Below are 27,930 nucleotides of genomic sequence, written 5' to 3' on the forward strand. Positions count from 1 at the left end.
ATATATTTGAAAACATTTGTTATTATTGGGGGGTTTTTTTTCCAATTGCTATTATATATTTTGTGATGTTATTTTTTATATAATTTAATTTTCCATATGTAATTTGTTTTGGTTTGGTTTGGTATATAATTTATTTAAGCCCAACGTCTACTTGAACTAAATCAATAGTTATATAAATTATTTAAGCCAACGTCCGTTTTAACTGAATCTCGTTATTCCGCTAAAATTGAAAATTATAAAATTCATAAATTTAATTAGAATATGTCGTAATTATTGTGGCCTGTGGTTTTTGAAATCCTTAACTATGACTAAATTTTACACCTCAAATTGATTCAACTTTATTTGTTAGACCCATATATATAGTGCATATAATACAATTTTATTTGTTTTTGGTGTACACTATTACTTATTTTATGATTAGTTTTTTATTTTTTTATTTTTTTCCCAGTCACATGTGTGGTTAACAAATGCATAAAATAAATGTTCAAGCAACTCAATTCATTTTTTTCATTTGTTCTTTATAGTTTCATTATCATTTTCTAGAAAGAAACTTTGTTATGTTAAACTTCACCTTAGATTAGTGTGGAAACTATTATTTGTGGCGTAAGGGTTTTAGGAAAATCGTTTTTGCTTGAAAATATTGTTTTTTGCAATTTAGTTATTTTTTTTAGGTTAGTTCAATACAATTGCATCCAATTTCCGATTTCCCCGTAATTTAATCTCGAGGGTTAGTTCAATAACGATTTTGCATCCAGTTTCCAATTTCCCGACAATTATTTGTTGGTGTTAGTTTGATGTATTTGCATCCAAGTTTTGATTTTCCGTTAATTATTTTTTGAGGTTAGTTTAATGCAGTTGCATCAATATTCTGATTGTCCATTAATTAATTTTTAAGATTAATTTATTAGTTTAATGTTTGCATGTGCATCCAATTTATGATTTCCTGTTAAATATTATTTGAGGTTAGTTCAATGCATTTGCATCCAGTTTTTTGTTTTTCGGTAATTGTTCTTTGACGTTAGTTTCATGCAGTATTATATATATTTAAAAATATTTGTTATTATTGGGGTTTTTTTTTCCAATTGCTATTATATATTTTGTGATGTTATTTTTTATATAATTTAATTTTCCACATGTAATTTGTTTTGGTTTGGTATATAATTTATTTAAGCCCAACGTGTATTTTAACTAAATCAATAGTTATATAATTTATTTAAGCCAACGTCCGTTTTAATTGAATCTCGTTATTTCGCTAAAATTGAAAATTATAAAATTCATAAATTTAATTAGAATATATCATAATTATTGTGGCATGTGGTTTTTGAAATCCTTAACTATGACTAAATTTTACACCTCAAATTGATTCAACTTTATTTGTTATTCCAATATATATATTGCATACAATACAATTTTATTTGTTTTTGGTGTACACTATTATTTATTTTATGATTAGTTTATTTTTTTTCCTCTTTTTCCAGAGCCATGTGTGTGGTTAACAAATGCATAAAGTAAATGTTCAAGTAACTCAATTCATTTTTTCCTTTGTTCTTTCATTGTTTCATTATCATTTTCTAGAAAGAAACTTTGTTATGTTAAACTTCATCTGAAACTCTAGATGAGATTATTTATTTATTTATATCCTACTTTTTTTATAATTAGTAATAGAGTTTATAAAAAATTTGAGTCTCTAGAGTGCTCCAAAAAATATATTGGTGAGGCTATAACTATAATTTATATCTAAAGATTTGGATTTTTTTTTTCCGTAATTAGTATTAGAGTTTAGAAAAAGTTGGAGACTATGTAAAGTCTTGAAAAATAGAGCCAAGAGGGTATAGCTATAATATATATCTAAGGATAGTTTTTTAACTTGGAAAACAAATTTTACCTAATTATCATAAAATAAGTTTTTGGGACTAAAAAATGTTTTTTTGATGAAAACTTTTTTTTTTTCAAATAGAAACCAAACACATTTATTTTTTCAAAAAATATATTTTCACTAATAAACACATTTTGGCAATAAATAAATAGAATCCAAACACCTCCTAATGTTACTGGTTTGAGCAGAGATGATGAGGCAACAAGCACCTTGATGTGGGGTTCAGAGATTTTTTTTTTTTTTTATTTTCTTTTGACGCTGGTCAAAGTGGCTTAATAAATCCGATGCATTTCAAGTGGCGTACAAGCCCAGCCCAAGCCATTGGATCCAATTTCTGGACTCAGCCTAAGTTGTACGGGTCAAAACAAATATTCTGAAATTCGTGCAGGGTCCATAATAAAAAAAAAAAAAAACACGTGGCAAAGGCCTAGTGGTCCTGATGACAGACACACCACGTGACGAGTTTATGTTTTTTTTTTTTTCCTAATCTTCTCCCTTTTCATTCCGATTTTCGTTGGGAAGGATTTTCTATACGAGTTTCATCAAAAAAAAAAAAAAAAATTATTCCATTCAAATCTTGAATTCAATTGTTATGGGGGCCAATATATGTTTTCAATATTGATCTAGATTGGGGCTAATAATTAATGATTTGATGTTGTTATAGAAGCTGTTTGGCAAAAAATGATGAAGCTTCAGACATATGCGGGGGTTAGTTTCGTAAGTGCACTGGCTGTTATTTATCATGCGTTCAACAGTAGAGGCCAGTTTTATCCAGCCATGGTTTATTTATCAACTTCGAAGATTAGCTTAGTGCTTCTTTTAAATATGGGTTTTGTAATCATGTGCATTTTATGGCAATTGGCTAAACTTGTCTTCCTTGGATCGCTACGAGAAGCGGAAGTTGAGAGGCTTAATGAACAGGCATGGAGAGAAGTTATGGAGATTCTTTTTGCTATAACCATATTTCGACAAGATTTTTCTGTCTCGTTTCTCGCTATGGTTACTGCACTTTTTTTTATTAAGGCATTGCATTGGATGTGTCAAAAGAGGGTTGAGTATATTGAGACGACTCCATCTGTTCCCATGTTGTCACACATCAGGATCATTTCTTTTATGTCCTTTTTGCTTGCGCTTGATGGTGTCTTTTTGTACAGTTCGTTGAAATACTTGATACAAACGTGGCAACCTTCGGTATCGCTTTTCTTTGCGTTTGAGTAAGTTTCGTTTAATTTTAATAGTTGTTGTTGTATTGGTCATGTTGGAACCATATTTGTATATTTTAATAGTTTAAATAGGTTCTCGATTAATACCTTAATATTTGTTTCGAGGGTGGAATTTAGTACTTGTGCAGTGTTTAGAGATGTTTGAAAGTATTAAAAGTAAGGATAGTTCCAGTTTAATAAGCTGGTTCAGTAAGTACTGGTTTTTGTATTTAGTTAGAAATTTTCACTTTGATGCTTAAGTAACATCGACATTTCGTATTGTTAAAGAAGTCCCTGTTGGAGACATAGACACTCGGACAAGTTGCGCATACGATTTCAAACTAGTGCTTCTTCTTTACCCTAGAACCCTATGAACATAATCTATTGACATGGTTTCAACTTCATGATATAGTTAATTAGGAGGCACTCTGTAAAGTCTCCAGCCCAACTTCATGATTTAGTGGTGTAACTAAAGAGTAAAGAGTAGTAATAGTTTTTTTTTCTGTGTCCCCCATGTCCTACTCATATAAGTCACCGTGTCAGACACCGACACATGTATCCGTGTCACTGTGACTTACGTTGATGCTTAACTTTGTGCTGCAGATACACAATTCTAGCGACAACAACGATATCTACCTTTGTGAAGTATGTTTTCTATGTTAAAGACATGCTTATGGAAGGTCAATGGGAGAGGAAGGCAGTCTACACCTTTTACTTGGAACTTATCCGCGATTTGGTTCACTTGTCTCTGTACATCTGCTTCTTTCTCGTAATTTTCATGTAAGTGACGATATACCTATTTTGTGGCAAAGTTAGAGGTATACATGCTTTTCTCACACACTTACTTAGCCCAAATGTGTATATGTTCTTGCATCCCTAGTTGTCAAATTGTATATTGTATCATATATTGTTTTTCATTTTTTGCATATCATATCATGTATCGTAAGATACGGTATTTTTAAAATTAATTACATATATACGGTCAGGCTACCTTGACACCCCTAAATGACTTCCCTACCCAAAAACATACCTACACAATGAGTGAGGAGCTGATTTTTGGTAGGTAAGATATTTCTACTATATAGATCACATCTACCAAAAATCAGCTCATTTCGATATGTATAGCCTTGCAAACTCATTCACAAATTTTGACAAGGCTAGACATATTCAACTGAGCTGATTTTTTGTGGAGATAACATCCATGTTGAGGAGATCACATCCACCAAAAATCAGCCCCTAGCCGATAATATCCATGTTGAGAAGTCAATTAGAGAAGTTATTTAGGGGTGTCAAGGTTATATCTATATATATATATATATATATAGTATTAAGGATTGAAGAGTGAAGCCTCATGGTTATAGTTTTATATGTGTTTGTGCACGTGTATGTAAGTTTTGTAGAAAAATAGTTTTATCACACACAATACTACCAGTGTATGGTACAAAATGTCATCATTTTCAACCACTAGGCCCAAATTAGTATTAGACAAAGGGATAAGCTAGCTGTTAGATGAGTAAGTTAGTTGTTGCTTTTGCATTACAATTGTTGTTTATCATATCCTAAAACCTTAGATGGCTTTCTAAGTCTTAGAAAGGAGAAGAAAAAGCTAAATAAATCTTAAAACTCGTTTTCGGATAATATTTTTTTAATATTTCATTTGTTTGAAGCGTATCGCTCGATATGGAATGTATCATATCGTATGATTCGCTCCCTGTATCATGCGATACATAAAACTTTCGATACACTAGTGTGATACATATCGATTTGCTTTCGATACGATATCGATATGATATTGTATCGTGTATCGTACGATTTTGATAACTATGCTTGTATCATTAATTTTAAGTTTTTTTTTGGTACTGTTGAGCTTTTCTCTCCATTGCATACTACGAATTGGATGTTATCATCAAATTGCATATGGGGAACCTTTGAGCTTTTCAGATGTTGTTTTCTATATGTTCAGGCCTTATGATCTTTTTATAGTAGCACACTCATTGGATATGGTGTTGTTAATTGATTGGTGTTAGGAACTATGGTGTGCCACTACACTTGATTCGAGAGCTTTATGAGACATTCCGTAACTTCAAGGTCCGTGTTGCTGATTATATTCGGTACCGGAAAATCACTTCCAATATGAATGATCGCTTCCCAGATGCAACGCCTGAAGAGCTTAATGCGTGAGTCTCTCTCTCTCTCTCTCTCTGTATATGTGTACACCTGTGTGTCTGTGTGTGTTTACTCATTAAATATTTTCTCTGATTAACCTTGTAAATTAATGTTGTATATTGTATAGAAGTGACGCAACCTGCATTATTTGTCGTGAGGAGATGGTTACAGCCAAAAAACTCATTTGTGGACACTTTTTTCACGTGCATTGCCTTCGGTCATGGTTAGAGAGGCAACACACTTGTCCCACATGTAGAGCACTTGTTGTTCCATCTGAAAATGGGACTGCTGCAGCTGTGGGCCAACACGGAGTTCGGTTTGAAGCTCACCCACAAGGTAAGTGTCTAAATGACAGGTCATTTTTTATTCTCTAATATTTGTCTCCTTGATTGTTTTAGTAAATTATCTAGCACTTTCTTTTCTTCTTGGATATAGTCGAAATGTTTGACTATGCCGACATTAAATAGTTCTCAGATGGAAATGTTGTGTTAGCTTCTTAGTATGTACAATATTATCTTAATTCTTACTGCTGTCAAGCAGAGTTTCGATTCTGTGTTTCAGACTGATCAAGCAGAGTTTCGATTCTGTGTTTCAGACTGAGGAATTCTTATAAGTTGCATGAAATTAAGGTTTGGACACTAAACAAGGGTTTGAGAAGATAAATTATGATAACAATTTCCACTCAAGGAGTAGACATCGGCACATCCCTGTGAACTTAAGTACTCATACATAAGGCCCAAAATATCGCCGAGATGGATATCTCGTTTTTTGGGTACACCGAGATGGAAATATCCGATATATCTCAACTGAATATTGAATCTATTTTTTTCCGACATATATTGCAATTTATGATATAACGATATATATCAATCGATATATACGATATATCCAATATAAATTGTTGATTTTGACTGATTTTTATTAATATATTGACTATATTTCCGATATAATCGACGATATTTCCGATATATCGACATACAAAACAAAATTTTGACTGGTCAACAAAAAAATGGATATCTCCAATATTTCCGATATATCCGATATATCTCGGGTTTTGGGTACATCGAGATATTCACCGAATTCGATATTTTGGTCCTTGCTCATAGTCTCATACATAAGATACCAGTCTTGGTTGGGATGTTTTCTCTCTTACTCTAGTTTTTCCTTTCTTAAATGGTTTTTAGGATAAGTGTTTAACAACTCATTTATTAACGAAATATGAGCAGAATGCAGATTTATAAGCTTGTCAAAAGAAGCTAATCTTCTCTTGTCACTTTCAGTGGCCATTATGAAAGCAAAGCTGCTAAAAGGACTGCACAAGTAAAAGGGGGAACACTCACCCAAAAACAGAAAATAAGGCCTCCTGCCCAAAAAATTATTGATAGTGATAGTGATGAGGGGTTTGTTTCTCTCCTCTTGCCCAAAAATCTTTCCATTGAAGTGGTGCATAAAAGAAGAAAAACATTAATAACAGTATCAAATAGAAAAAGACCCACCCCCTATTGGGTTCGATAATACTTAAAAGATTTTAGGGAATCCTTCAAGGATGTGTACCAGTTCCTGGTAAGCTGTGGCATTCATGAGTTGCAATAGTTGACATAATTTATATGGAAATTCATGTGCTAGATATCGAAAAACATTACAGTTTATGCAGTCCATAATCCATATAGGAAAAAAAAAACATGCAATTTTAGGAATGACCAGATTTCCCCCTTTTTGCTATCTTAAAACAACATTGTCTTGCTTTCCTCAGTATTTATCCCTTGATGGTTGCATCATCCTTATTGTATTATTGGGACTATGATTTATAGGGTGTTTTTTTTGTATAGAAGGAATATCACTTGGACAAGCTTGATATGTAAACAAAGTTGTTAAGATCTGGTTTATAGGGTGGTTTTTATGTAGAAGGAATAGAAATTGATTTTTTTTTGTGTATAAAAAATAGCTAAGATGTTTTCCTTTTTGTTGGGGACAGGAGCTGGTGCTAGTACATCAACTCAAAGTGCAGCAAATGGTGCAGCAAATGATATTTTGAGTCAGCATCAAGCTAGAATTCAAGCTGCAGCAGCTGCTGCCTCAATATATGAGAAATCTTATGTTTATCCATCTGCAGATACATTCACTTGGTACGTGCATTGCTTGATGATAGGGAATGCTTGGCTTAATACTTGAGAGCACACTTTGTTGTACTCATTGTTGTTACTAATTTTTTAGTTCATGATTTGAGTAATCATATTTTCTTTTCTTATTTGCATTAATTTTCTTTTGGATGGTCAAGCAATAAAATGTTATCAGAAAAAAGTTATGAAAGAGGGGGATCACACAACACCCCATCCAACAAGCACATGACCTCAGGGTAAATTACAACATGACTCTTCCCATCTCGACATAAGAATATAAGATCGTTAAATCTAATACCTTTCATATTCCTCGTAATATCCTTCTTCATCTTATTAAAATTTCATGTCTGATCCAGTAAAACCTATCAACATATTTTGGCAATAGAAATAGTTTGTTTTATAGTTTGAAAAAGGTTTTCTTCTTCCTAAATAGCCTGTTGTATCAATTTAAAAGGCAATATAGAGGTCCTTCATATCAGCTTGAAAATGTTAAATCATTAGTGGTGATATCAAGATTTTGGTCGGGTGCAAATGTCTGCGATTAGATGATCGAACCAGATGGTTTCCTTTTACTGGGTTGTTAAAGCCAAGAATTATAATGGAACTGGATGACTAGTCTTTGGTATACTCCAGCTTCAAAAACCAAGCATGATTGAGCATATAAAGGATGACACGTACTGACATAGTTTCTATCTTATTTATAGGTCCCAGGGTTATGCTTTTCTTCCTCCGCTGGATAAGTCTTTGCCAGACTCGGGCAATGTGGAATTCAGTGCAGAAAGCACAAGCTCTGGACAAATTCAACAACAACAGTTTACAGTTATGGGTGGACAAACAAATTTTGCTTTTCCTCAAGTCCCATACCACTCTACCCAATTTCAGACATCTGGTACGAATTTAGCAGATGGAGAAAGATCAGGTGATGATCTAAACAGAATGGAGGCTCAAGAAAGATTGCTTCGTAGCCAGATTGAGGTATAAAGGATTACTATAAGACGACTGTAGACCAAGTTAAAGTTCTCCTTGAGTTTTTTATATCATCAGTGGTTTTGATTTGTTGCTGTGAGGCACTATTTCCTGATTTCCCCTCCCTCCTTCCCATTCGTTTTGCCAGGTTCTGCGAAATCAGTTGCAATTTCTACAGCAGAAAAGATGTGGAAGTATGAATGTAAGCCGTGCTACATCAGATAACAAGGAGAAAACAACTGCTTCATCGTCATCATCTGTTTCTGACTGCGGTCGTCATGCAGAGGGTGAAGAGGTTAACAAAGTTTGAGGCATCTTCTTGATCTGAGATGGGATATTGTTTAAAATTGTTGTAGCTCTCAATTTCTTTGACACTACAAGTAAGAATTGATTAGATCCATTACAAAACAACAGTTTTTCCGGCGATGTAGCATTACCAAATTTCAATCCATTGTAATGGCAATGTGTAAATGTATAGGTATAATTTCTTCAAGTCTGATATGTCTTTATATGTGTGTTTGGAAATGCTTCACTTTTTTGAGATGTCGGATGTTATGATGCCAACACAATTTATTGTAAACCGACTCATGGAACAGCGCTTATTAACGAATGGTCCTTCACTCAGAACTTTCCATAATCTTATCAGAGCATCGATGCTGAGTTGGTGTCCTGAACCACCTTGCCCATGTAGACTACTTTTTCTTGTGAGGCTCTTTTCTTAGTTTGATACAATGAAATGATTATTTTTTTAAGAATCCTGGTCCAGTAAATGTTCCTTGACAATTCGGGATTCAGAGTGTAGTCACGTCAGGTGTTTGATCCTCAGCATAGAGGCTAGATTAAGATGCACTATAATGGACCACCATTGGCATTATCGATTAGAGTAGTAGGCTTTTGAATTTGGAAGTAAGGTGGAAATAGGACTATGATTAAGGGATTAGCCTTAGGTCCCTTGACACTTCCGCCTTCTGATCGGAGCTTATGCAACTTGTTGGTCTTAATTGTCAGATATGTTTCGTTCTGTTTTCAGGGACTCTCCTTTTGCAAACTTAAATATTGGGTTCCAGGAACAACTAATTATAGAATGATTGCAGGTGCCACCAACTGGCAGAGTTGGTAAAATCTTTAGGTGAGAGCTAGTCAAATGGGGGAGGGGGCTATATGGACTGCTAAAGACAGTATAGCACCCCAAACCACAAAAAGCATTTCCAATGGGGTTGCTATACGAGCTCTACACTAAGATGTATGCGTGTGCCGGTCTGCCGGACTTTGCTCACTGGGCACATTCTTTTGGTTCACCTTCCATACTGGATAAGGAATATATACGAGAGAAAAACTTTAAATAGGTAGAATAAACAGAACTATGTTATTCGTTGCATTACGTTGCTTGCCCTTAACCAAGCTTATATTTCATTACTCCACTACATATAAATGTAAAATGAATTGGTTGTAAATAAAATGAAGAAGTATACTTCTCCAAATTCACTTCAAATTCAAATGGAGTTGGGGGATGCTTATCGAGACCTTTTGCCGTTGAATGCTCCTGAGCTTGGATGAGATGTCATTGGGTCTGGGCCATCTGGGACCATTCGATGGGCTTTGAATGCCCATGGGCTTGGAGGAGATACAATTGGGTCGGGGCCATCTGGGACCTTTCGATAGGGTTCAAAATCTTGTGCTTTGAATGCCCAGGGGCTTGGAGGAGATACAATTGGGTCTGGGCCATCTGGGACCTTTCGATGGGGCTCAAAATCTTGTGCTTTGAATGTCCATGGGCTTGGCGGAGATACAATTGGGTCTGGGCCATCTGGGACTTTTCGATGGGGCTCAAAATCTTGTGTTTTGAATGCCCATGGGCTTGGAGGAGATACAATTGGGTCTGGGCCATCTGGGACCTTTCGATAGGGCTCAAAATCTTGTGCTTTGAATGCCCATGGGCTTGGAGGAGACACAATTGGGTCTGGCCCATCTGGAACTTTTCGATGGGGCTCAAAATCTTGTGCTTTGAATGCCCCTGGGGTTGCAGGAGACACAATTGGGTATAGGCCATGTGGGACCTTTCGATGGGGCTCAAATACATTTGGACTTGCAGGAGGCTCATTAGGACTCGGGCCGGTGGGAACCTCTCTCTGTAGCTCAAATGCATTTGGAGTCGCATGAGGCTCATCAAGATTCAGCCCCAGTGGGAACCCCTTTATCTGGCTCAAATGCATTTGGAGTTGGTGGAGGCTCATCAAGATTTGCCCCAGTAGTGACCTCACTCTGCGACTCAAATGTATTTGGAGCTGGTGGAGGCTCATCGGGATTTGGGCCAGTGGGGACCTCTCTCTCTGGTTCAAATGTATTCAGAGTTGCAGGAGGCTCATCAGGATTTGGGCTGGTTGGAACCTCTCTCTCTAGCTCAATTCCAATCGGAGTTAGGGGAAACTCAACATGAGGATGAGAAAATACAAGAAATGACTTGAAAAGAAGAATACCAAGTGATAGCAAAGCAAATCCTAAAAACCCCATTTTCTTTTCTTTCAACTCTTTCTTACATGCTACAACACCATCTAAATCCATGTATTTATAGTACAATATGAGCTTTTATTAGAGATTATAAATATTCAAAATAATTTATTTAGTTCTCAAACAAAATATCTATTTAGATTCCCTTAATAACTCTCCAGGGACTCCATATCAAATGAGGCATCCAAATTATATTTTTCTTTCCAAAAATCAAAAAACATAAATAGAAAAAATAAACAACTAATAACTTAATTAGCTATCCAAATGTTTATTCTCTCTTTATTTGTTTGATTTTGTTTGTGGAAATATATGTAAGTTTTTATTTATTTATTTGTTACTATTTTTTGTATTAGCTATTTAATTAGGTAAGTTATTTATATTTGCTTTTTGAATTTTGGAAAGAGAGAATAAGATTTGATGCCACCTAGAAAATAGAATTCCAAAGGAATTATAGAGGGAGTCTGAGTAGAACTATGAAACTATCCAGTTCTCAAATCAGCAAAATAGTGGGCAATATTTTTGAAGATTTTCAAATTAAACCCATTCAGTCACACATGGAAAGTTATATAGTATGCAAAACACTTCACACAAAATAATTAGATAATCCTATTCTTTACAAATATAAATCTGATAATTCAATTCTGAAACGGTAGATATCAAAAGAGTTATTCTTTAACATAGAAAAATTCATCATTGCTCGGTCTATTGTATTGTATTTAAGTCAAAGTCAAAAGTCAATGAATTTGACCGGACCCAAATCACGCTAACTGTCATAAACAAACCAACAAAAAAATTCGATATATAAAAACAAGTCCATTTGCCGGCAAAAAAAAAAAAAAAAAAAAAATGGAGAAAGAAAACGAAGTAGAAGAAGAAATCGAGACGAAGAACGATGAAATATCAGCAAACCCAAACCCTAAACCACCAATCAGATCAAAATCAGTGACAACAAAAGTACCGGAAGTGGAAATACAGTTGTTTAATAAAGGGAAAGGACCAATTGAGATATTTAAATCTAGTTTAGGTGGATGGGATCAAGATCGGTTAGAAGTTGTTGATATATTGGAGAAATATGGGTTTAAATCTTTGTTTGCTTATAATCAGAAGATGGGTAGAGGTGTTCCGATTAGATTTAATGCTAGAAATGGACGGTCTTTGATTACTTATAAAGATGGATCTGTTATTTTCGTTGATGGGGAACCCAAGGTTCGTTCTTTTATTTGAATTAGTTGTTTTTATATTGTTTTAATGATAATGTAAAGAGTTAATGTGTAAAAGTAGTTGTAAGAGATTAGGAGAAAGATAATGCAATAGGAAGAGAAACTGACTGCGTTTTAATTTCAATTGGATAGGATAGACGATATGTATGTACTAGTATGTTAGGAAGAGTGGTGGGAAGCGATTGAGGAGAGGGGGAGAAGTGGGGTTGGTGTTATGAGAAACTTGAGAAGGATAAGAGGAAGAGGATGGAGGAAAAGTAGATGGGAGCTTGGGAGACAAGACTCCCTAGACAGACTTTGTGACGGGCGAATTGGTTTTGGCGCCCTTAGAACACTTAGGAATTTTTGTAGAGATGGATTCCAGGTGATTAAAATTATTTGAAGTAAGTGAAAAATCAAAAAGGAATTTTCCTATATCTTAATAGTTCTTCTCACGATATGAAATTTCCAAATTGTTTGTTTATGTGCTAATTACTCCCAAAACTCTGTGGATAATAGTAGCTTTTTAGAACTGAAGAATTGATTAATTTCAATTATCAACATTGCTAATGTAGTATTGGTAGTTTACACCTTAAGTTAGTCTTACTTCTCTATCTGTAATGAGTAAAATATGTTTCTTGCCCTCAGTTTTTGTACACCGGTTTTTTCATTGCATAGTGTAATCAACTAATCATGTTCAACAGAAGCCACTTAACAGACTTAAATAGTAAAAGTTACTTAAGTCATAGCCACTTTGTTTTTGTCTTGGAAGATAGTTGACAAACATACTATGCATGACTAATTGCTGTGTTCTGGGTGCACGAGTCTTTCAATAGCTTTAGGTTCTTTAAGACTCGGCAGCATGTCAGAAGATTTTACATTTGGTCCATTGTAAAAGATTGCAGGAAGCTGCTTTTATGTTGAACAAATAATAGTAATGAGGTAGAGATAAATGTCGAGAGGATAGAGGTACAATGTTCAATGTTAGCCATTAGTTGACAGTCAATACAGAGTTTTCCTTTGTTTAGTTAAAGTTATTGTTTGGCAATCTAGAGTTTTGATATTCTAATTAACAGTTGGTTTCTTTCATTCTCATATATCTTCTCTAACTTGTAGGATTCTTTGGTCAATCCTATAACAAAGATCGTGGTTGGAATTGTCGTTATAACTATTTTGATAGCCTTGGCTTTGAAGGAAACTCCTGATTGGGTGAAAAGTTTACAGCTCCCAGGTGGTATGAACTTTCCTCCATGGATTCTTGCTTTGGTTGTGATAGTTTTTATCCGTTTAAGGAAGAGAACAAGGGATTTCTTGAAAAAGTTTGGTTGGTGAAAGGAGTTCTTTTTGTATGTTGTAATGCACAAGTAACTGAATTTCATCGTTATTGCTATGCAATTTGGTTCATGGATTGATATGGCTCTTCAATTTCACCCATTACGATCTCGCTTGAATGTACTCGGCCACTCTTACTGGAAATGAATAGAGATGACCAATTTTTTTTTCCCTTCCCATTTGTATATCGTACAAAAGACATATGTGCATGTTAATTCAATAAATTGTGAATATGGATGCCATTTTTGCTTCACCATTTCCGCTACCTAGAGTTGCGTTTTTTGTTTCTGCTGTGTGCTGAACTAACTATTGCAGATTTGGGCAGGTTGGCCTGTAACTTTTTGTTTCACTTGATAATGATTTAGATATCATATATCCCACCTGGAAATTAATCGATTTCCAAGGCAGGGCTGTAATAGAAATGAGCAAAAATCAAATTGTGGAAGAGAATGATTGCCCAACTATGTGAAAACACGGAAACTTAGCCATGCACTCTTCAGCAGAAGTGTAAATAATAAAGAAGTATTGATTGTAGAGAAGCGATTTACGAGTTGGCCTTTGAATTATATTGAAGTGAAGTCCGCTCTTTGGGATTCGGACGTTCATTGCTGCATGTAAATTGCACTATTGGTTTCTAAATATTTCATCCATGAGCTTGTTACGTAGGCTATTCGGAGTCCAGATATGGGACCTTTTCGGTGTATAACAATATAAGTGTGTTGCTGCTCCTCATTTCAGTATGATGTGTGATTAGCGGAAAAAGAAAGGTTTCTGAATTTGTCTCTAATTGGTCCACATCATCACAGTGCACAATAAAACAATTTATGGAGGCAACTGCAAACACAAGAATTTGATTTGAAGATGCTACTCTGTTTTTATTTTTTATGGTTGGGATCTGGACTTAAGGTCCCTATGGAGACATTGTCTGTATTTTCTAAGATGAAAAAAACTAAAAATACAAAGTAACACCATAATTGAAAATTATCGGATTTAATGGTTTAATTGAACATTACAATATTAAACCTCTAATGGGTTCCAGAATCCTCAGGTACTACCGGATTCAAAATTTAGTGTTAGTAAGTGAATCAGAAACAAAACCATGGGAACAAGTTTTGCAACAGGTATCAAATATTGGTGAGTAGGTTCTCTAAAGCTACTGTCACATAAAATTCATAGCAAAGGTATCACATATTGGTAAGTAGGGTAAGTAAGTTCTCTGAAGTTACTGTCACAGAAAGTTCATAACAAATGCACAACGATGTAATAGGTAAAAGTTAAGGCTTTGTTGCAACCGAAAAATTCGCTGAAACAGTTCTTTAGCGGAAAAGCTAAGGTATTTTTGGGGTTTTTGTTCTAATCACTCTAGAATTTATTTTTTGGGTTTTAAAAAATCCAAAGTAAAAAGTTGCTTTTTGTAGAGGATAAATCCAGATAATTGGCCTTAATTGGACACTTATCTTTGTACCTATGAAGTGTATATTAGTTTGCACTTTGCTCATACTTTAAACGTTGATGTCTAATGAGTCGATGAAAGGCACCAACACCGGTTGATTCCGACTGAAGTTAGTAAAATACATATAGCTAATGAATAAATCTTTATGAAAGTGGCTTTCACTAACTATGAGTGGTTTATCGATCATAACTAGAAGTCATGTAGCCTTTGCCCGCGCAGGTTTGAATCCTGCCGTCCATGACCCTCACGCAGAGTCAATTGTTCTTTCCTTTTATTTAAAGTATAAGTGGTGTCAATGTGTCAATGTGTCTTGGGTGGTGGTGTTACCTTAGCTCCTAGTTACTCACTACTCCACTAGTCCACTCCCATATATTATCGCGTGTCAATGTGTCTTTGAATTTGGACTATGATAGAAATAACACTTAAACTTGTTAAGTGATAGGCGGGGGAGCTTTAATTTAAACGAAGTGAGAGTGATGTTTTTAATTTAACGGGACCCTAAACTTGCAATGCTACACTAGTTTGAAATATGTGTGAAAGAGCATTGCTATGGAAATTTCAGACCATCCTAATTTAGTGGATGTTTTTAGAGGTGTTTGTTAATTAAAAATTGAATAATTAAGAAAGTTTGCTTTGGTATTAGTGGGTATGTACTTATAGTCACACTTTAGCAATCGAAACACAAAATTTTTAGTGTCAATTTTCTTCTCAGATTACGTTAAAAGGAATTATTTGTTAGTTTTGTGTAAAAAAAAAAAAAATCTAATAGCCTATATATGTAAATGTTAGGTACTTTAACAATGTGGAAGTTTTTCTTGTGGTTTCCCATTGGCGTTAAAGCCGTTAATTGAATGTTTATTATTAACTCCATTTAAGGGTTGAGTTTGAATTTTGAATAGTGTGGCATTTAGTTTTGATTCAACTTTTGTTATATGTACTAATACTTGTCCCCCCCCCCCCCCTCCTTCTGTAGCAATGCCTCAAACAAAAAATGTGAAGAATATAGTGAAAACTTTCTACACGGGTGCTAAGAAGTTGTTAGGTGGGGGTAGTAGTTCGGTCAGTCCGTGGGGGATTGAAAAGTGTTGTTAGGTGGGGGAAGTAGTAAGATAAAGGCTGAGAGAAAAATAGAGGAAGGGGAACAAACACCTCGGCATCAGTCCGTAGAGGGGATTGAAAAGTGTTGTTAGGTGGGGGGTAGTAGTTCGGGGATTCGAGAAAAAAGTGGATGAACAAACACCCCGGCAAAGCAGATGTGAAAAGTTGATAAGTGGTGTAGAGTTAGAAAAAAAAAGAGAAGAAGGGGAACTTTATTCTCCCTGTTTAGGCATTAGAGAATGCCAACCCCTCATGAGAGAGAGAATCATTGGCCATATTATAAATTGGAAATCTAGGTTTTTGTCTCATGCTAGTAGATTACAGTTGATTTCTTTTGTTCTTAGCCAATTCCACATCTATTGGTCCAGAACATTTATTCTCCCTATCACTGTCTTAGAACAAGTGGAAAAAATCTGTGCTAACTTTCTTTGGAGTGGGACTGATTCCAAAAGAAGTCTCCACCAAGCAAGTATACATACTATTTGTAAATCAAAAGAGAAAGGAGGGTTGGGTATTATGAATATGAAGGTTTGGAATAAGAGTGCATATTGCGGTCTCGCCTCTTTAAAGTCACCGCAAAGGATGATCGAGAGTGTGGGTTGAATGGATATGGCAGAATCATATCAAGAAAAAATTCTTCTGGACCATGAATATTCCCTATGACTATGCGTGGTCGTGGAGGAGTATACTCAAAAGCAAAACTGATGCAAAAGAGCACAATGAGTACTCTATAGCCAATGGTGAGAATATATACTCTTCTATGGCATGATTTGTGGTGTAAGAACTAACAGTCCTTTGCTCCTCCACTAACAGGTAGTTTTTGAGCTCCATTTTCCTTTGGATGCTACTGTGAATTAGCTCTTAAACAATGGTGCATGGAGTAATGTCATCCATAATCTGCAATGTGCGGAGCTTAAGGAAGACATCTTGAATACTATCATTAATGACCATCTTCCAGTGGACAGAGTGATATGGAAACCACATCATAGTGGTCAATTTACGTCCAATAGTGCGTATGTTGCATTGAGTTGACAAGGACTGAAGGTGAGATGGCAACGTTTTGTGTGGGGAAAACTGGTAATTCCACGACATTCGTTCACTTGTTGGCAACTGTTTTCTAATAGTTTGTCAACTCAAGACAGGCTGGTCTATAAGAAGATCCTTAGTCACTCATCCTGCTGTTGTAATCAAAGCTGAGAGTATTCCAACTACCTATTCTTCGAGTGTCCTTTCTCTACTGACATCATAACAGGTATTAAAAGTTTCATTGGTATTGCAATTGATTCAAGGAGTTCAAATAGGGAATGGTCCTCCATCTTGAGAATCTGTAAAGAGAGGAAACATGTGGGGGAGATCTATAAAGTATATATATGTGCTGCAATGAATGCAATCTGGAAAGAAAGAAATGCCTGAAGATTTTCCAATAGAGCCCAGCCTGCTGCATCCATTCTTGTTCGAATCAAAATACAATTGAAGCCTTATATTCAAGTTCAAGTAACCTCCTTGATTGATATTGCTGAGACACGGTCCTTGTGTTTAGCTTTGGGCATTCAGGTAACTTTCAAAGCACTAGTCACTAAATGGTGCAACTGGATACCTCCCCCCGAACCAAGAGCAAAGCTGAATACTGATGGAAGCATGCATGGTCCTGACACAGGTCATGGAGGGTTGATACGAGATAGAAACGGGAAGGTCCTATTGGCTTTCACGGGGTTAGGTGGTAAGCAGTCGGTGATTTTCCAGGAGTTGAAGGCAATCGAGATTGGCTTGAGCAAATGTGCAGATATGGATATCCACATAGTGGAAGTAGAATCAGATTCGTTGATGGCCGTTCAAGCTATCACCAAAATTGCTGCACCTCCTTGGTATTGTTTGGACTTAGTTACACATATTCAACAACTCAGTACTCTATTTGTTTTATGTTCCTTTAACCATGTATATAGGCCATGTTTGGCAGCATGGATTGGGGAACTTGTATACTGAATAAGACCCTTGATAAGGTGCATGTTTAGTTGTTTGGTCTGGTCCGTTTTCAGAATATGGGCCACAACTTATGACCAACGAGAACAGATTTCCCCCAACAACTTGTATAACGTTATCTCTCGGAAAAGCTAAGATTACGATATTCATTACCCGTTTTAGAAAGTAAGAGGGTTTTGAGAGAAAATAAGATCGAGGGCTTTCTCCCCGAAAATAAGAAATTAAACAATCTTCTTCTTCTCCACCTTCCTCTTTCCGATATCAACCGACCCCACAAAATATTTGCCAATTCTTCTCTTCTAGGTTTCAACCCCCACCATTTTCTCTCTAGAATTTTATCTCGTTTGGAAAAGACAAAAAACACAAGCATAATCCACCATTTCCACTTCATAAAAGCTGTAGAATTTGAGCATTTAAAGAAGAACCAACTTCACAATTTCTATGCTCGCTATTTTTTTTTTCCACTCTCCTCTTTAAAAAACAAAAAGAACAAACTAATAATTTCTTCTCAATATCTAGTGTAGTTAATTTTTGAATTATCATTTTTTTTTTGTTGGACTTATGGATAGTGCTTTAATCTTTCCATCAAGTTATGTTGTATGGACTTTTGGTTTTCATTTTGAAGTTACTGATTCAGATTTTATTTTGGTTGATTTATGTGTTTTTTTTTTGGAAATTTTGATTGGATTTTCATTACATTTGGAGAGTTGAAAAAATTAATTAAGTTACTGACAATCAAGGGACCAAGCAATGTCTAGACTAATAATTGTTGGTGTATCCGCCACTAGTTTTTCATACCCTAAGCTAAACATGGTTGAGTACTACAGAGTTTCATATGGCCAAACAGAGCCATAGGGAATCCAATAAACCAACTGACTATTTAGCAGGTTTGGGATTAGGCCCTATTGAGTTTTTATCTTTTATTGGGCCTCCTATAAATAAGGAACTATGTATGTTAGTAGAAGAGGATGCTAAAGGAAGAACTATGTATGCTCGTTTTTCTTGATTAATACAGGTGGGGATCTGCCTAATCCTAGTTTATTTCTAAAAAAAAAAATTGAATAGGTGGAGAAGTGTTGGCACACATAAGCCAAATGAACTATTGTAGAGTGGGCTCTTTTAGTCAATAAAACCGAACCATGGGCTTTTCGCCGCTTCAATTCTCTGCTAAACCTAGCGCGTGTGTATGATTTTGGAAAGCCCAAACTCTTTGGAAAGCCCAAACTTGAACCTTACCGACGCCGAAGTCGCATGCCCAAACGGATTGGATCCATGTTACTATAGTTGTAAATAACTCCATTAAGTATTAGAAGTCCAGAAGCCCACCAAGAATATAACGTGCCCGAATAGGAATAGTGCTCTTGACATATATCTCTATACTATATGATAGCCGGGTTTTCGGAACTAACTCTCACCATCGAACAGGCAAATTTTAATCTCTCTATTTATCTAATTGAGAAGTACCTCCCTCACTGAAATTATAACCAGCTCCCCTTTTATTAATAATTTAGAACCCCCCCCCCCCTTTTTCAATTATCCCCCACTGTTTTTATTTCACACAATTAGAATCCATTGAAACCATGCTACCTATCGATCTTGAAAGACCGGTTTGAAGATTGAACAACTGATGTGTAGCTCAGTTTGCATAATAGAGCACCTAAGCGCCTTACTTTGGCAGTTTTGTTTTTATGGAAACTACTAAACAGACGAGAAACGGGAAGAAGAAGATGAAAATAGAGAGTGGTGATACAAATAGTACAAGTAGAGCATGGAAAGATTTGGATAAGGATGTACTTATAACAATCTATCAAAAACTAGGTATTAATGATTTGATAGTTGGAGCACCATTGTGTTGTACTTCTTGGTACAACGTTTCGAAAGACCCTTCTTTGTGGAAGAATGTTAACTGCCGTGGAGTGTTTGATACACACAAAGGGAAAGCTGTTGAACCAAGCCAACTTATTAAGTTTGTCAGCGCTAGGAGTCAAAGATCTTTGACACGTATTATTTTTTTTTTTTTTTTTCCAATGAACAAACTGATTATATTAATCAAAAGATGGATTACATACAACAACACAAGAAAAAATAGATGAAAACAATACACACTACTAAAAATATGGTTTTTTGCCACGGTCAGTTGTGGTGGCAAAAAGCCCAAAATTCGTGGCAACATGTGTTTTGCCACGAAAAAACTTTTAGCCTCGCTCGAGGCAAAAAAGGGTGTGGAAAGAAGTTTGTTGCCACGACTTTTGCCACCGCTACAAGAGAGTGAACATTTAGCCGCGACCATGTCGTGGCAAAACATTGTTTTTTATTTGAATTAATTTAATTGTCAAAATAAATTAATTTCTTTTTGTCACAACACGCACGCACAAAAAAAGTATTTATTGCCACAAGTCGTGGCAATAAATGTTTCTCCCGCCATTATTTTTTGTTCTTTTTTGCAGCAAATGGCCGTGGCAAGACATTCTTTTGGTTTTTTTTTTGCAACAAATGGCCGCGGCAAGACATTATTTTTGGTTTTTTTTTTGCAACAAATGGCCGCGGCAAGACATTATTTTTGGTTTTTTTTTTGCAGCAAATGGCCGCGGCAAAACATTACTTTTGGTTTTTTTTTTATAGCAAATGGCCGTGGCAAAAAGTGTTGTATATATAATAATAATAATAATAATAATAATAATAATAATAATAATAATAATAATAATAATAATAATATTAATTTGTGTACTAAAACCACATAGAACTATGAATGAGAATCTAAAGTGAAATTTCATTTCACATGGAAGCTACATAAACCAATTCCAATCACTACCAAAAATAAGAGAAATAACAATCCATCTTTCGAGTATTTCGGTATCACACAAACAAAAGTATCAAACTATCTACACAAAAAATTCTTATGATGAAAGTTCAAAATCCAACAAGAGGCATACCTTAATAATAGTACCATATTCCGCCTATTAGCGCCAAAATCGCAAAAACTATGAAGTTTCGGAATCAATCATGCATGTACAATAAGCCATCGTTGTGCATTTATTTTCTGCGTAAACAAACAACAAGAAAAGTTTAGAAATAACAAGAAAGACATAAACCGAAGACAATAATTAAAGGTTTATCACTCCAACAGTGCTTAGTCATCTACCAAGCTTAGCATATGCTTCATTAGTGTCGACTCTATAAACCAAAATGTTCACTATAAGTTTTGTAGCTATTTCATACCTAAGACCCGAAAGACCAAGGATGATAGCCACTCCCTGCCCTTTTTTTCTCACCTGCCCAAAAGAAAAGGAACAAGTCAAGACCGATCACTACTTGTAACATATCTAGAATTCTAGATTCTAGACAAAACAGAGTAGATGTAGATGCAATTCCATTATTAGAAACTTAATAATACAGATAGATAATATTATAATGTAGCAAACACATGGATTATGACGTAGTTGACAATACCCAATAATCAGCCTTAAACCCCATCAGTTAACAGGCGATTTTACTATGATGGCAGATAAAAATCTTTTCTACTTTAAATTTGTCAATGATGAGGATAAACAGACAAAGAGCACTTGCATCAGCAACGTTCTATGCCAGTCAACAAGTAGCAGATGGAGAATTATATGCAAAGCAGAAAGAGGCGGAAGGACTAATTGCACTAGCTCAAGCACAAGGCACATATTTGCGTACACTCTTAGAAGCACTGGGAGGTAACTACACGACATTAAGAGATTATATGATGATCAACGGTGGTGTGTTCCAAGAACTTGCAAAGATTAATGCAGGTGCCGTACAAGGACTGCAGCCAAAGATAAGTATTTGGACTAATGGGAGTGGTGGTGAAACGGTGGATGGAGTAGGAACTAGTAGTTCTGCCTTGAACCAGGTTGGTGGAGTGTATAAAATGTTGCCCCCATTGTTTCAGACAGTACATGAGCAGACTGGAATGCTTCCACCCGCATGGATGGGTACTTTAACTGACTCAACAAATAACTGAAATCAATATACCCCTAGTGTGTGGACGTTGTATGTAAGCTTGGTTTCAGTGTAGATTGTGTGGACTGAAGGGGTGATATGTTGCATGTGGCTTTACTTCAATTAAATTCTGTAAGCTTGGTTTCAGTGTAGATTGTGTGGACTGAAGGGGGTGATGTGTTGCATGTATCTTTACTTCAACTAAATTCCGCAAAGTTCAAAACAACAGTGTACAACTACAAACCAGAGAAAGTTCAAAGAACCCGAGTCCTACAGTTGTATCCGCGAGAGATACCTCATTAGAAAACGACCATGCAGCATCTGAAGAAAAACAAATTAATAATTGAGGATGGGAACCGAAAACGTCTAAGAGTTTAAGACAACCTTTCAACTAATATTTTACATTTGACACATCTATAAGCAAATAAAATCGAAAGGAAAACCTCACTGTATTATTTTTTTTTAAATTACTTTCTGACATCCCTGACGTTGTATCCAACCTGACTACATATGACCTGAAAAGGAGACATTTCTTGTGTCCAAAGAAAGTGTCCATGTGGTTCTTCATTCAGATAATAAGTCTTCACTGAGGAGATCATTTAGAATTAATCTAAACTCATTAGCCTTTGCAATTACATTTTACCAAATTAAAGCAAAAATTAAGATTGCACTCTACCCCAGCCCAGAATCGGTGATATACCGATATCCACAAAAATGTAATAAAAAGATTGGTCATATCCACCAACAAATCTTAGTTTAATATTTCAGTTAAACCTAATCTCTTACTTCATATATATGATGCCTTGTTCCCGGCACTAGTGGTAGTCTAGAATTCTTATATGCCCCATCAAACTTACAATAACTAAAGGCAAGGCAATTTGTTCCACCAAATAAAAAGCCACACACCGCACCTTCAAGTCCTTCGACTCCATGAAGGCGTGCCCCACCTTCTCTAGCCTATTGTTTAGTTATTCCGTCCAACCATGTTCTAAATCAGGTACCTATTCCCCAACTAGTGGGGAAAAAAAAGATAATCATTCCTATATAGGGCCAAGCATTGATACTTATTTCCTCAACTTGGGGAACATATGTTTAGTATAGCGGGGACAACTATGGAGCATAAAAAATAGGAAAAGAGGTAAGAACTAACCACAAAGTCGGGGTACTTAAAATTTGGTTCCCAAGATACACCTTGGTTCCGAATTGTCAAATCAAGCAGCAAAAAATCCGATTTAAAAGACCATCTGATCTACGACCACCCTCAGCACCGCTTATTAACAATAAATAACAATAAAACAAACAAGGGCAGCCTGGGCGGCTTGAGCCAAGCCTAAGTGCACCAAGCATTGCCATTGAGCCAGTTGTTGGGGAGTATCTCGGGGAACTACTCTAATAAAGAAAGTCATTTCTCTCTTTGGCCGGGGATACCCAATTAGGGGAGAGCGAGCTTCCTGAACCCCCAACTTCCATTGATTCAACTTAAATGGATCATTCAACCGCTACTTCAACAACATCAATCGATGAAGCGATCTGTAACTTCAATCTCGCACATTGAAGGGGAGGCACCGGCCCGATATCGCCCATTTATCGATGTTTATACGAGCTTGAAGCCCATTCAAGCAATTGAAGCGGGTACTAAATCGGTCTCTGAGACTCGATCTGAACTCCGAAAGCGAGGAGCAGAGTTTTCAAATTCCTCGGTGTACATCCTTAAGAGATGGGAGTTGACCAAGTCTTTGGGAGATTTTGACAATTTCTACATTGTTTGAGACTAATCAAGACTAAATGGGAGCAATGGATCCGTCATCCACCGTGGGAACTGTTATCTGTAACCCTTTATGCCCAACGCTTTAAGATTTCAATGTGGCTCGAGGCTTCCCAAGCACATCAAAATCAATTTTCACTCTATTAACTTCGTCATTCCATACTAAATGTAACCTTGCAAGGTTGGGCTTACCCTTTAGATTCGCTTCCACACAATCTCTAGCATTGCTCACATTTTCAAGATTGAAAATCTTCAAATGTGCCTTTGATATGTATTAGTCCATTCAACTCATTCAATTTGCATCCAATCCCTTCCCCACAAAAAGTTTCTAATCTCGAATAGAAGTTAAATGACTAAGGCCGGATGGCATGTATGTTAACACGTTGTCCTTATGGGTATAAATGTGCTCGAAGTTTTGCAATTTCAGATTTCTCCAGCAAATGAGTGTAATTTTACTACATAAAAGCCCCAAGCTTTCTAAACTTTGCGACTTAGTAATAGAGTTGGGGACGGTGAATAAGAGTCGGATATAATCTCAAGGTATCTTAGGCTTCAACTTACCAATGGAACTTGTAACTTCCCGGTTTCTACCAAAGAACCCAAAGACACGTAAGCATTTAAAGCTTGAGAGAATATCCTCGGTGAGAGATAATTTCGAGTTAAAAAGAAGTGTCCGTAAGTTTGTATGTTTACGCAAGGATTCTCGAACTCAACCGGCAAATCTTCTCCCACGCTAGCATAGATGCCGTACTCCATTAGGGATGTCTCCTTTAGTTTCCTTTCCCACAATGAAGTACTCTGTTCTCGCAATTGATTGCAAGGTCATGAACAAGGTCATGCATTTTCAAAGTCGAATCTCCCCAAGTAATCTAGTTACGCTTCTTGAAAGAGCGATCTCCACATCAAATCTTTGACATACGATTACCTATATCTTCTAAGATTTGATTTTTCTCGAGCGTGTGAACGGACCCTTGTGCCACCCATAATTGGATGGGGTTCGGCCCGAAAGTACCCAACCTTTAGGAAATATAGCACAATAGGAAAAGCATTAACAGGAATGGAATGGCAAATGATTATAGCTTATTCTCAATGCAGGCAAAATCCCAACTTCTTCTAGAGGCAATCTCCAAAGATCACTATCTTTGATACTCGTCCACTCATGTTCCTCAGTCTTAAACCGCATTAAGCTTCCAAGGGCTTTTAGCTGCTAGAGGCACTCCCCCACACTTTCTCACAATTCCCTTTCCAATTTCCACAAGGTTCGGCTTTCCTTGCTTTTGATCTGAACCAAATGCCCTTTGCTTGAACAAATCCCAGCAATCATCTTTCGACAACCTTAACACTTTATATTGTGAAACGGATCCCATTATAAGCGCAACCTTTTTAAGCTTCTAGTGGTTACAATTATTTTGCTTCCCATTGCACCTCCTAATAACAAATCTTTCAAGTTATTCCATTTCTCACCGTTTTCATTCCACACATCGTCTAGAACTAGTAAAAATCTCTTCCCTTTAAGTTGTTCGAAGGCGAGATTGTGGCGGTCCATCTCCAACTTAGGACATTCTTTGTTGGTGGCAGATTTTATCGTCTTTTTCGTAATTTCCTTAACATCAAAATCCTCCCCGACACACACCCACAATTTTAAATTAAAAGTACGATTTTAAATGAAGAAGTTGGCCAAACACAAGAGAGAACTTACAGAGAAGTGGATGAAGCCCTTGAACCTACAGGTTAGAGGTTCACAAGTCGAAGTTCATTCATTCGAGGTACAAGCTTCAAACAGATTTGCAAGTACTCATGCCAGCAGAGGATGAAGGTGTGCGTGAATCAAACCGAGATTGAAAAGCAAAATAACATGGAAATAGTTCCATATGTGGCAGACCATTTTTCGAAATGAACAAGAACTGTTACAGGAGGACAAATTTGAGGAGGTCAGAACTGAATTTGAGCCATCAGAAGTGGGTTCTCTGAATACAGAAGGAGAAGAAGGAAATTCTGAAGATTCTAAAGAAAAGAAAGTTTACTCAATCAAGAGAGGAGAAATTCGGCAGGAGGATAGCTACTCGGTAAGTGAAGAGGAATTCGAGAAAGAATATTTTTCAGACCACCTTGATGCTGAAGAAGATTCAGAGGTACTTTCGGTGAACCCCTGCATCCAACTGCTTATTCTCTTTCTTAAATCCAACAAATCTCTTGTCACTGTGAGGAATGTCAAGCCCACCATCCAATGCACCCTTAAGTGCACCAGTTGTTGTTCTAATAAGGCCTACATCAAGCAATGCACGGAAAGGCCTCCCCGGAATCGATGAGCTCAATAGAAAAATCTTCCCGGTTGCCTCAACATTTTTCCTACTACTACTCATCCATCTCGAAAGTGTTTTCAGGACACCACCACGAGCCAAGAGAAGGCCGGTCTGAAGAAGCTGCAGAGTAATTGGTGAGACCAACATCAAGCCCATATCGGGCAGTTCATGGGCATAAGCTGATGTAAGTATCATATCACCAGCAATACTAGTAGATACAAATCGAGTAATTATATCTTTGTTGGTAAACCGCGACAACAAAGCGATATTTGGGTGTCCCATACTTGTTCTTGTCTGGTTGATAAGACGGATACGAGCCCCGTAATCCGTCTTTCCAGCTCTCTCCTTCTCCCCGAACTTGACTTGATAACGCTTTTAAAGTAAGCCCTCGACTTTGTGGGTTTGATGAACACCATGGTTGGGTTTTGGATATGCTCTTTCTTCTGCTGCCTAGAAGAGAATGAGGGTGAGAGAAAACCAATACAAGTTGAGTGTAGGAACACCCAGCGTCCCCAATTTCTTATAGCTGATCAGAATAAAACAGAACTATGGCAATTGACTGATATGTGTGGCACAGGAATATCTAGAAGTCAAAGACTCTACGACGAGAGTTTTACAAGACCAGTTTTTGTTCCCGATATGCCCAGTTCATATCCTGCTGTTCTTGATGTTATTGAAATTGGGTCATCATTTTCTTCATGAAGAAAGCCAGCAAGTAGCTTAAACGAGACTGCGATAGCAGTTCAAGCACAACCCTGCTCTAGCACCTCTTCCCAATTGAGTAGGAGTACTGAAACTTCAATCTAGAAAAATGGGTTTACTGAGGCTCAGCAGCATCTCACTAGCCATCCAAGATTAAACTCAAGTTTCGGAAGTGAAATATCCTACAAAAATGGTTTCTTACATGGATCACGGTTAGAATCTAACGCAATGCAGGATCGATCATCCTACTACTAAAACGTGACAACCTCGTTTTCACATTTCTGAACAAAGACACCAGAGTAGACAATATCTCAAAAGTCAAAACATAGACAGCACTCAAAAGGCACCAAGAGTCAAAACAAGAAGCACACAGTTGAATACAATCAAGCTTAGGGAATTAAAGGTCTATTATTCAGAACAACACTTCCATAGTTCCCTTCTTGTCTCATAATAATCTATCAAAATGAACAGAAAAAAGGTCAATCAGCATTTAAAATGATTTGGGTATCTTTTCTTTTAATCCTAATATATATTCAACAACTCCGATAGTTCAAGTTTGTGCAGCACTCTGGTGGGATGGTAAGAACCTGAGCTCAAGCTATTATAGAATGTTTAAGTAGTTACACTATTATAACATAATAACCACAATGTATGTAGAAAGAAAAAACAAACAACAACAGCCAACAATAATAGGTTTGTTTCCTACAAGAAACTATTAGATTCAGTAGAAATTTTTACAACAGTTGTTAAGTAGTAGCACTAATATAACCAACCCTTGTAACGATCAAATTGGAACTCTAGCTTGCTCTAGACTTGGACACCAGTGTATATCGGGTTCCTGACTTGAACTCTAAGCAACTACTTAAATACTATTTGGACTCAAAGTTGCAAGTACTTGATATTAAGCTCAAAACCACTTCCAGAACTAACCAAGTTGCCATGAAATCTAAGCTAACTACTTAAACAAATATTTGGACTCAATGGCTTAACAATATGCATCCAGGAAGGTTTTTAACAGGGGTGAAGATAACTCTGAGACTCTAAGAGACCATCTCAGATTATAAAGAAAAAGAACATTCATAGACAAGAAACTAAGCATGTTTACGTACCTACGTGATACCATTTGGGCAAAATTAGCCACCTTTTGCATAAGTCGTGTTTCCATGTCCGCATCTCGTGCATCCAACTGCCTCTTCATCTCATCTATTTCATGTCGCCTTTGCTCATCTTTCTCTTGTGCTTGCCTCTTAATCTCTTCAATCTCAAGTCGTCTTTCCTCCTCCTTCTCTTGTGC

General features: G+C 36.4%; 2 protein-coding genes, 1 long non-coding RNA gene and 1 pseudogene across 4 annotated transcripts; 2 read left to right on the plus strand and 2 right to left on the minus strand.

Annotated features, from left to right (window-relative positions):
- The first annotated feature begins 2,428 nt into the window (after positions 1–2,428).
- LOC147502521 (ERAD-associated E3 ubiquitin-protein ligase HRD1B-like) lies at positions 2,429–8,823 on the plus strand. 2 transcript variants are annotated; one of them, XM_086607303.1, is made up of 8 exons: positions 2,435–2,593; positions 3,031–3,090; positions 3,682–3,858; positions 5,106–5,255; positions 5,372–5,580; positions 7,220–7,370; positions 8,069–8,339; positions 8,479–8,823. In XM_086607303.1, exons 1-8 carry the CDS (start codon positions 2,577–2,579, stop codon positions 8,638–8,640), a joined length of 1,197 nt encoding a protein of 398 aa, XP_086463429.1. In that variant the 5' UTR covers positions 2,435–2,576; the 3' UTR covers positions 8,641–8,823. The 2 variants fall into 2 exon arrangements, with proteins under 2 accessions (XP_086463427.1, XP_086463429.1); XM_086607301.1 differs by having other exon boundaries at positions 2,429–3,090.
- A 2,816-nt stretch (positions 8,824–11,639) lies between these two features.
- LOC147502522 (WD repeat protein) lies at positions 11,640–13,622 on the plus strand. Its single transcript, XM_086607304.1, has 2 exons — positions 11,640–12,044; positions 13,154–13,622. The coding sequence occupies exons 1-2, from the start codon at positions 11,685–11,687 to the stop codon at positions 13,367–13,369; spliced, it is 576 nt and encodes a 191-aa protein (XP_086463430.1). The 5' UTR covers positions 11,640–11,684; the 3' UTR covers positions 13,370–13,622.
- A 7,217-nt stretch (positions 13,623–20,839) lies between these two features.
- On the minus strand, positions 20,840–22,268 carry LOC147502523 (uncharacterized). Its single transcript, XR_015220012.1, has 3 exons — positions 21,351–22,268; positions 21,120–21,172; positions 20,840–20,940 (listed from the first exon to the last, which is right to left on the minus strand). It is a non-coding gene; the product is annotated as an uncharacterized LOC147502523 (long non-coding RNA).
- A 3,489-nt stretch (positions 22,269–25,757) lies between these two features.
- LOC147502524 (large ribosomal subunit protein uL18z pseudogene) lies at positions 25,758–26,350 on the minus strand (annotated as a pseudogene).
- Positions 26,351–27,930: the final 1,580 nt, after the last annotated feature.

The sequence above is a fragment of the Coptis chinensis genome, chromosome 4 (assembly GCF_015680905.1).
Source record: "Coptis chinensis isolate HL-2020 chromosome 4, ASM1568090v1, whole genome shotgun sequence".
NCBI lineage: Eukaryota > Viridiplantae > Streptophyta > Magnoliopsida > Ranunculales > Ranunculaceae > Coptis > Coptis chinensis.

Excerpts from the sequence above, each read along its gene's own strand:
- LOC147502521 (XM_086607301.1), top strand. The coding sequence starts at position 2,558 with ATGATGAAGCTTCAGACATATGCGGGGGTTAGTTTCGTAAGTGCACTG. Across the intron at positions 3,859-5,105 it reads TTCTTTCTCGTAATTTTCAT|GAACTATGGTGTGCCACTAC; the intron begins GTAAGTGACGAT and ends GATTGGTGTTAG. Across the intron at positions 7,371-8,068 it reads TCTGCAGATACATTCACTTG|GTCCCAGGGTTATGCTTTTC; the intron begins GTACGTGCATTG and ends TCTTATTTATAG.
- LOC147502522 (XM_086607304.1), top strand. The coding sequence starts at position 11,685 with ATGGAGAAAGAAAACGAAGTAGAAGAAGAAATCGAGACGAAGAACGAT. Across the intron at positions 12,045-13,153 it reads TCGTTGATGGGGAACCCAAG|GATTCTTTGGTCAATCCTAT; the intron begins GTTCGTTCTTTT and ends TCTAACTTGTAG.